General features: G+C 47.1%; 2 protein-coding genes across 3 annotated transcripts in view; both read left to right on the top strand.

Moving 5' to 3' along the window:
* Positions 1-9,613, top strand: part of LOC109431480 (inhibin beta chain-like) — a 51,332-nt gene that overhangs the window by 40,725 nt on the left and 994 nt on the right. For both annotated transcript variants that reach the window (XM_062845736.1, XM_062845735.1), the window contains exons 2-3: positions 8,994-9,175; positions 9,297-9,517. In XM_062845736.1, the coding sequence (XP_062701720.1) occupies positions 9,163-9,175; positions 9,297-9,517 (234 nt within the window). In that variant the 5' untranslated portion in view covers positions 8,994-9,162. The remainder of the gene's footprint in view (positions 1-8,993; positions 9,176-9,296; positions 9,518-9,613) is intronic.
* On the top strand, positions 5,833-6,930 carry LOC134289735 (uncharacterized). The gene has a single exon (XM_062856156.1). It carries the CDS (start codon positions 5,833-5,835, stop codon positions 6,928-6,930), a length of 1,098 nt encoding a protein of 365 aa, XP_062712140.1.

The following is a 9,613-nucleotide window of genomic DNA, read 5'->3' on the forward strand; positions in this document are numbered from 1 at the left end:
TCTTAAACAATAAATTTACAGCTTTGAGCTGATTCTACCGGGAACATTGGTGAGTCTGCTAAAAAGATCTCCGAAAGGTAATCTCTGTCCCCAACAATCTCAAAGAATTGAGGCATCGGTATGCAGGGATCATTTGTTCGTCAGACACGATCGAAATCACGAGCGGCCGCCAGTCGTTCTCAACCGACCCGCGGCGACGGTACACATCTCGAAATTCCGGAACCGATTGCAGAAGTTTTTGAGCCCTCGGTGATAGACGTTGAACACGGCGATGATAACGATTGTGTCGAATGTAGGAGACCCAACAGCGCTGAGTTGTACATGGTACGATGCGGAAATTGCAAGCATTGGTACCATTTCTCGTGTGCGAAAGTGGATACAGTTACGGCACAATCTAGCGATTTCGTTTGCGGAAAATGCAAAGCAAAGGATCCACCTCCTCCCGCCAGCTCGCGTACCGGTCGTTCGAGTGCTGCCAGTTCAAAAAGAGCTCAGATTGCTCGGGAACTACAACGTTTGGAAGAAGAGAGGTTGCTTGTCGAAAAGGCAATTGACGAAAAGTTGGAACGCAAGAAGGAGTTCTTGGCTCGGAAGCATGAGCTGCTTCGCCAGCAGGACGAAGAGGTGTTTAGTATACGGAGTAGCCGCAGCAGCCGAAGTCAAGCAAGCAGTAGGCAGAAAGTGGAAGCTTGGTTCAACAACCAAATGTCCGATTTACCCACCGTCGGGTCAAACCAATCAATTCTTCAACAGGTCCCAGCGAGTGGACCTGCAGGGCCTGTTGGTTCGTCAACTCCTATGGAAATGAGCAGAGTGGCGGAGGTTGGTCTTCAGCGGGGTCAAGCTGGAAAAACGGAAGTGGAGTCAGTTCCGCGTACCACCGACAGCATTTCGATTGGTGAGAGTCCTGGTGCCGAAGATGATTTCCAACAGCGAGGTCAGCAACAAAATGTAGAACGGCCGGAAAGTGTCCCGAATTTACCGTTAGTGAACATTCAACCGTATATTCGTCTCCTCGAAGAAGCGAACCCTACATGCTCGCTAGTTCCGAATTTGGGAAAAACAGATGCGTGTCCGAGGATCGTGAAGAAGATAGTGGGACCGTCATTACCCTACGCAGTGTGGCAACGCGAAACAAGCGAAATGCGGAGACAGCATGCTCGCGGACAGCAGCGCCAAGAAGAGGCAGACGATTATCGATATCAGCGCGAACAGGAGTTGGCTGATCTGTTGAAGCGTTCCGAGGAACAACGGGAGCAGGACAGGCTGCGAATGCAAGAAATTGAAGTACTGTTGCAGAAGCAGCAGGACATAGAGAGACAACACCGAAGGGAGAACGATGTGCGGCGAAGTCGTGAAATGGATTTAGTCAACCGACTGAAGCTCTACGAACAGCAGTACACACAGGAAAAGGCCAAGCGAGATGAGGAGAAACAATCATTTCTGGCGAAGGAACAGCAACTGACTGAGCAGCTGGAGTTACTGCGTCTGCATAGCGGGAAGGCACCAGTCGCGGCAGAGTTCGGAACACCTCCAGAGATAGTTCATCAGCAAGTCCCCCTAGTGAGTACAAACCCACCGGTAGCTCCGGTAAGTAGTTCTCAAATCGAGCAAAACGACACAAGCCAAATACACGATGGTGATCCGAGTCGACTGACACCTTGTCCAAGTGTCGCTAATCAGTACAGGAGAGTAGGGCCCCCCTATACACCATTTGTAACTTCCCAGTTAGGGCCTCCTATTGGCGATACAGTAAGACAGTCAGGCTTTAATGTAAACGATCCAGCTGGTTTCAACCTTTTCGGGTCGGCCTACCCTCAACCGGTGACGCAGGGGCCTACACCTCATCAGATGGCAGCAAGGCAGGTGATATCACGAGAGTTGCCAGTATTTGGTGGTGACCCCATAGAATGGCCGCTTTTTATCAGTAGCTACAACCATTCTACCGAGGCGTGTGGCTATTCATCTTCAGAAAACTTGCTGCGTTTGCAAAGATCACTAAAAGGAGCTGCGAAGGAAGCTGTCAGTAGTTTTCTCCTCCATCCATCTACCGTGCCGCAGGTCATATCAACCCTCCAGACATTATATGGAAGACCTGAGCAGATAGTCCACAATCTAGTAGCGAAAGTTCGGAGTACACCCGCACCGAAAGCAGAGAGACTGGAGACGTTAATTCAGTTCGGTTTGGCTGTGCAGAACCTGTGTGGACACCTAAAGGCGGTGGGAATGGAGAACCATCTTTCCAACCCTATCCTCCTGCAAGAGCTCGTGGACAAGCTTCAGGCAAATATCAAATTCAGCTGGGCGCTTCATCAGGAAACTCTACCACTGGTTGACCTGAACGGGTTTAGCGAATATATGAGGAAGGTCACAACCGCTACCAGTGGAGTTACAAACTTCTGCACTCCGGCAAAGTCTACGCAGGAAGAAAAGGTGAAGATAAAGGATAAAGCGTTTGTGAATGCTCATGCTACGTACGAGCGCAAGGAATCGAAACCATCCTACAAATCAGTAGCTGGCAATCGACGAGAACATGCCCAGGATTCTAGAGGAAAGGTCGCCGAAGGAAGCAAGTGTTGTCCATTATGTAGCGCTGATGGACACACCACTGCGGAATGCACAGCCTTCAAGAAACTTTCAGTAGATGGACGGTGGAACTTTGTCAAAGACAATAAACTGTGTAGGAGATGCCTAGTGTCGCATACTCGCTGGCCATGCGAAGGCGAGGTTTGCGGGATCAACAGTTGTCAGAAACGTCACCATCGCTTACTTCACTATGAGCCATCCAAGAGGCAGGTGGTGAACTCCACCGACGCTACTGTTACTATTCATCGTCAGCCCGTGTCACCAACGTTGTTCAAAATCCTACCAGTGACGTTGTATGGACGGAATGGCGTCGTGAACACGTACGAATTCTTGGACGACGGTTCCTCGGCAACCCTTCTAGAGCAGACCATTGCGAATGAGTTGGGGATGAATGGGAAGCCGCATTCCTTGTGCATCCATTGGACAAGTGGAATAAATAAGCAGATTGCGACAACGGCACTGGAAACCTTCAGTATTTCGGAGCCCGGAAGTCAAAGGCGCTTCAACTTGTCGGAAGTATACACCGTTGAAAACCTAGGTCTGCCTGAGCAATCGTTGAACTTTGAACAGCTGACGGAGGAGTTCAAGCATCTGCGTCATCTTCCCGTGAAGAGTTTCCGCAAGGCCGTTCCTGGATTGTTGATTGGATTAAGCAATTCGCACCTACTAACAACAACGAAGATTCGGGAAGGAACAGAGGGAGAACCGATCGCTGCAAGGACGCGAGTAGGATGGGTCATCTGCGGCCGTGTACGAGGGGGAGAAGAACAGTTCCAGCACCGTCAGATGCACATTTGCACGGAAACGTCCGATCGTGACCTGCATGATTACGTACGGGAATTTTTCTCCGTGGAAAGCCTTGGAGTTGCCGTAGCACCCAACTTGGAGGGCAACGAGGATCAACGAGCACGCCAAATCCTACAAGAAACAACAGTTAGAACGGGTAGCGGAAAGTTCGAAACCGGATTACTTTGGAAGCAAGATGTCGTCGAGTTCCCGGATAGTAGACCAATGGCTGAGCGTCGGTTGAAATGCTTGGAGAGACGTCTGGAGAAAAATCCGCAGTTGTACGACAGTGTGAGGCAGCAAGTGGCAGACTACGAGTCCAAGGGCTATATTCACCGAGTTACTGATGAAGAAATGGCAAGTTTCGACCCCAGACGTGTTTGGTATCTTCCATTAGGCGTCGTGTTAAACCCAAACAAACCCGGGAAGGTACGCGTCATTTGGGACGCGGCGGCAAAAGTTGGCGGATCATCGCTGAATTCGATGCTGCTGAAAGGACCCGATCTTTTAACTCCGCAGCTATCTGTTACGTTCAAGTTCCGTGAGCGAGAAGTTGCCTTTTCCGGCGACATACAAGAAATGTTTCTGCAAGTTGGAATCCGAAAGGAGGACAGGAGCGCGCTATTGTTCGTTTACCGCAATCACTCGAACGAACCTATGGTGACGATGGCGTCCGATGTTGCTATCTTCGGAGCGACGTGTTCCCCGGCCCAATCACAGTACGTGAAGAATCTCAACGCGACGGAGCATGAGGCTCAGTACCCAACAGCAGCTTCGGCGATCAAAAACAAGCACTACGTCGACGACTATCTTGATAGCGTCGACACTGAAGAGGAAGCCGTAGATCTAGCGTTAGAAGTTGCTGAAGTCCACGGCAAAGCGGGCTTCCGCATACGCAATTGGGTATCTAATCGGACATCGGTTCTGGAAGCAATCGGAGAAGCTAACCCGGCCGCAGTGAAAAGTCTTTCGATGAACAGTCAGAGCGCTTTCGAGCGTGTGCTTGGAATATCGTGGATTCCAGGTGACGATGTGTTCTGCTTCACGATTAATCTTCAAGGAGACCTGGAAAGTGAGGTTGCGCCGACTAAACGTACGATGCTGAGCTTTGTTATGAAGATTTACGACCCCTTGGGGCTAGTGGGCTCACTAGTGATCCAAGGAAAAATACTGCTGCAAGACGTGTGGAGAGCTAAAATGGATTGGGATGAGCAGATTTCGGAAGATCTGTTCACGCGCTGGAAGCTTTGGCTGCAGATGCTGAAGGAGTTGAACAACGTTCGCATCCCTCGAAGTTACTTTCGGGGTTACGATCCTACCTGTTTCGATACCCTGGAGCTTCACGTATTCGTGGATGGGAGTGCACAAGCATACTCGTCCGCAGCTTACTTCCGTGTTCGAGATCGAGGGCAGATACGATGTGCGTTAGTTGCCTCTAAAACGAAGGTGGCTCCACTCCAACTAGTTTCCGTCCCACGACTGGAATTGCAGGCAGCCGTAATTGGAGCACGTCTGCATAAGACCATCGAGGATGGTCATTCCATAAAGGTAACACGCACCTACTTTTGGAGTGATTCCAGCACTGTCGTCTCATGGATCAGGTCTGACACCCGTCGATACCGGCAGTACGTTGCGTTTCGGGTGAATGAGATTTTGAGCTTATCGAAAACTGAAGAGTGGCGATGGTTGGGAACGAAGATCAATGTTGCAGATGAAGCCACCAAGTGGGGAAAAGGACCGAATTGTAACTCCGACAGCCGATGGATGCGAGGGCCCGCCTTTCTGTACGAAGAGAAGAGTAGTTGGCCAAAGGACAAGTTCGTGATGATTGAAGAAACGCCAGAGGAATTAAGACCAGCTTACGTGTGCAGTCACTTCCTGTCAGTTCCCATGATTGATATTTCACGATTCTCGAAATACGAAAGGCTGTTACGGAGCATGGCGTATGTCTATCGGTTTTGTAATAGGCTTCTACAACGAATTGGAAGAAGGCCTTCCGAAGGTGCATTGAGTATCAGCGGTGAAGATTTGCGGAATGCGGAAAGGTGTCTCTGGCGGCTCGCTCAATCAGATGGTTACCCGGATGAGGTCGCTATACTGACACACAACAAGCAGTCAACACCTGAAAACCAACAATCGTTAGGTCGAAGTAGTTCGTTGACCAATCTTCCTCCTGTGTTGGATGAGCATGGATTGATCCGTGTTGATGATGGTAGAATCGCAGCCGCAGATTACGTACACTACGACACCAAGTACCCAGTAGTTCTACCTAAAGGACACCCGATTACGGACTTGCTACTGGACTGGTATCACCGAAAGTTTCGTCACGCCAACAATGAAACGGTCGTGAACGAAGTGCGTCAGAAGTTTTTCGTCCCGAAGCTAAGATCATGCGTCCGATCAGTTGCGAAACATTGCCAGTAGTGCCGCGTTTACAAAGCCGTCCCTGCAGTCCCGAAGATGAGTCAACTGCCTCGGTCCCGCGTTACACCATTCGTTAGACCCTTCACATTTGTGGGCATAGACTACTTCGGGCCCTACCTAGTGAAGATCGGTCGTAGTACAGTTAAACGGTGGGTAGCGATATTCACATGCCTAACCGTACGGGCTATACATATGGAGGTAGTGCATTCGCTTTCTACCGATTCTTGTAAGAAAGCAGTTAGGCGGTTCATCGCTCGCAGAGGAGCACCACAAGAAGTCTATACGGATAACGGGACGAATTTCATCGGCGCGAGTAGAGAGTTGGAAGATGAGTTGCGGAACATCAACGTTAGCTTGAGCAGCACATTCACGGATACCAATACCCAGTGGCGATTCAACCCTCCCTCAGCTCCACACATGGGCGGATGCTGGGAGCGCATGGTCCGATCCGTGAAGACCGCACTGGGAACCCTATTGGAATCAAGGAAATTGGACGACGAGTCTTTCATGACACTGTTGGCAGAAGCGGAGCATATGGTCAACTCGCGCCCTTTAACCTTTTTGCCTGTTGACAGCGAGGAGCAGGAGTCGTTGACTCCTAACCATTTTCTGATGCTTAGCTCTACTGGAGTGCGGCAACCGATCAAAGCACCAGCGTGTGAACGAAAAGCATTGAAGAACAGTTGGGACCTCATTCAACAGAAGTTGGACGCTTTCTGGAGTCGCTGGATCTCCGAGTATTTGCCAGTAATATCTCGCCGATCTAAATGGTTCAATCACGTGACGCCTATCAAGGAAGGAGCGTTGGTTGTTATAGTCGACGGGAAGATGCGGAACCAATGGATACGTGGACGGGTGAGCCGAACCTATCCCGGGAAGGATGGAGCAGTACGTCTGGTGGACGTGAATACCTCTACAGGGGTGTTGAAGAGAAGAGCAGTTTGCAAGCTGGCCGTTTTGGATGTCAAAGATCCCAAGGATGTGCAACAGGATGGTCATGGTGATGAAGATAGCGAGGGGCTTCGTGAACGCAGCGGATATGGTGTCGTCGAACCAGTGTCCGCACGACACGAGGGGGAGGATGTTGCGACAGCTTCGTCCATCGGAGCGCCCCCCGGAAGCTTTGGCGTTTAGGTACGAATGTGTGAGTCGATCGCTATGATTTGTCAGAGACCGTGATAGTTAGAATTTGCAAATCATTGTTTGGATGCTGAATTGTATACGCAGAATTGAAAAGTGAATTAAGAATTATATTATTTAATTGCCAAATTCTAACTTAATTTCCTATTAGAGTTACAGATCATTCTATATTACCCTATATGAGCCCTAATTTGTACCGATATACAGGATTCGAATTGCCTAGTAAGGAGACCAATTGTGAGTACGAATTGTTTTTACATTAGGCATCTATTCTTAAACAATAAATTTACAGCTTTGAGCTGATTCTACCGGGAACATTGGTGAGTCTGCTAAAAAGATCTCCGAAAGGTAATCTCTGTCCCCAACAATGCCAATCATATATTACTGCACTATTGGAATATCATATGAATCTAATCTAAGGTCGAAAATGGGAAGTGAGAGTTATATGCGACGCATGTGGTATGACTCTCAGGTCGCCATGATACTGTTATATGACATGCATTTTGCTTCTATCAAGCGGGCTGGGTGCGCCATGTATATGCAACTCCAATAATATCCTTCACATTTTGAAAAAAAGTTTCCTCGGCTGAAGCGGGAATCGAACTCACAACGCCTAAATGACCGACGCCGCTAGCCGCACGACCACGAAGCTCAGATACTGGAATTGCGGAATTCTGCAAAACGTGTTCCACTTTATCTGCCAATGTTGCTTTTCCACCCGGTCAAAGTTATATGCACAGCTGATGTATCGATTGTGTTATGTGCATATAACTCCGATATGCGCAAGTGTCATTTAGTTTCATTAGAAGGTTTTTCAATCGGAACTGTTTATAATATGATGCGTATAACGATTCATTTGAAGTGAACGTGTCAGACTAGGGGTAAAATGTATGTGTAGCGTCTGATGAAATAGGCTCTTAGAATTATTTCAGTGTACCAACAGAGATTCCAAAATCCTTGCAGAGAGAATATATAAAAAGCTTAAATTTTTCATCCGACTTTCCAGTTAACTATCAACAAATAGCTGGTGAAACAACAAAAGACAATTTTCTCCAGCAAGTTCAATCGTTTATACTTTGTGGGTGGCCAGAAAAACCAGAGCCAGAATTCAAAGATGTTCATACACACTATCAAGACTTAGAAATCGTTGACGGTTGCCTTTTGTTTGAAGACAGAATTATCATTCCGCGGACAATGCAGCAGATGACTCTTAAAATGTTGCACAAGAACCACACAGGAATACAAAAAATGAAGCAACTAGCGCGGAGAAGTGTGTACTAGTTCGGTTTGAATAAAGACATAGAGAGATACGTGAGATCGTGCCGAACTTGCAATGAAATGCACATTGCTCAGAAGTCAGAGACCTCCAACAAATGGATTCCGACTACACGACCTTTCAGTCGTCTGCATGCTGACTTTTTCTATTTTCAACAAAAAGTGTTTTTAATAATAGTTGACAGCAACACCAAATGGCTGGAGTTAGAATATATGCCACATGGGACAGAGAGTAAAAAAGTTATAAGAAACTTCACAGCTTTGTTTGCAAGATTCGGATTCCCAGATGTTGTTGTCACAGACGGAGGAGGACCTTTTTTTCAATTCGTTTCCATTTGTTAATTTTCTGGAAAACCAAGGTATTAAGGTCCTGAAGAGCTCTCCGTATAACCCACAAAGCAATGGAGAAGCAGAAAAGATGGTAAGGTTGGTTAAAGAAGTATTTAAAAAATATCTACATGACCCACAAATGCAAGCCTTGGAAACGGAGGATAAAGTTTACAATTTCCTGATTAACTACAGAAACACTTGCCTTGACAGTGGTGATTTTCCTTCAGAACGAGTCTACAGCTTCAAACCAAAAACAGATTTAGACTTGATTAACCCAAAATCACACTATAAAACACATCTAACTATACCGAAGCATGAAGAAACTAACAGTAGGGGTAGTACAGACAATTCTGTACGTGATCCTTTTATTAAATTGACTGCAGGTGACCCTGTTTATTATAAGAATCATAATCCTACTGACATACGTTGACTTTTCTCTTCGTTTGTTTCAGATTTATTGGCTCAATCAACATTCCATCGGTGGACCTCAACTCGTTCTGCACCTGCACCTGCCTGCAACCTTCCCTATCCAAAAGCATAAGCATTAATAATAATTTCTATATTATATTTAATCAATTATAATTATGTTCAATCTATCACCAAACATGACACGTAGCCAAAATGAATGAAGCCAGTAATAAAACAATTCCACAGCAAGATTCTACTGCTAATGATCCAATGTTCCAACCAAATACTAACCTTTATACTTTATTTATAACAACTGTACAAACATTTTCTGAAAACTATAAATCTAGGAGAAGCCGCTCCGGGTCATCAGTTCTTTGTGTTCCCGTCGTTGAACTCTTTGCCCTCTACAACGCACGGTATACGCATCTACAATGCGACCCTGTGGATACGGCTGGAACTAAAGGTAAAACACGCGGACAACTATTGGGCCTCGTACGGAAACAAGAATCTTATACTTTGGGTGTTTCGTCTGATAAGCGGATCCAAGAATGTGCTCAACGATGAAGAGGTATGATTGAAGAAAAAACTGATCATTGATAAAGGGCAACACGAGGCATAGGGAGCCCGTCCATAAACTACGTAGACTCTTAGGGAGGACGGGGGG

The sequence above is a fragment of the Aedes albopictus genome, chromosome 1, assembly GCF_035046485.1.
Source record: "Aedes albopictus strain Foshan chromosome 1, AalbF5, whole genome shotgun sequence".
Lineage (NCBI taxonomy): Eukaryota > Metazoa > Arthropoda > Insecta > Diptera > Culicidae > Aedes > Aedes albopictus.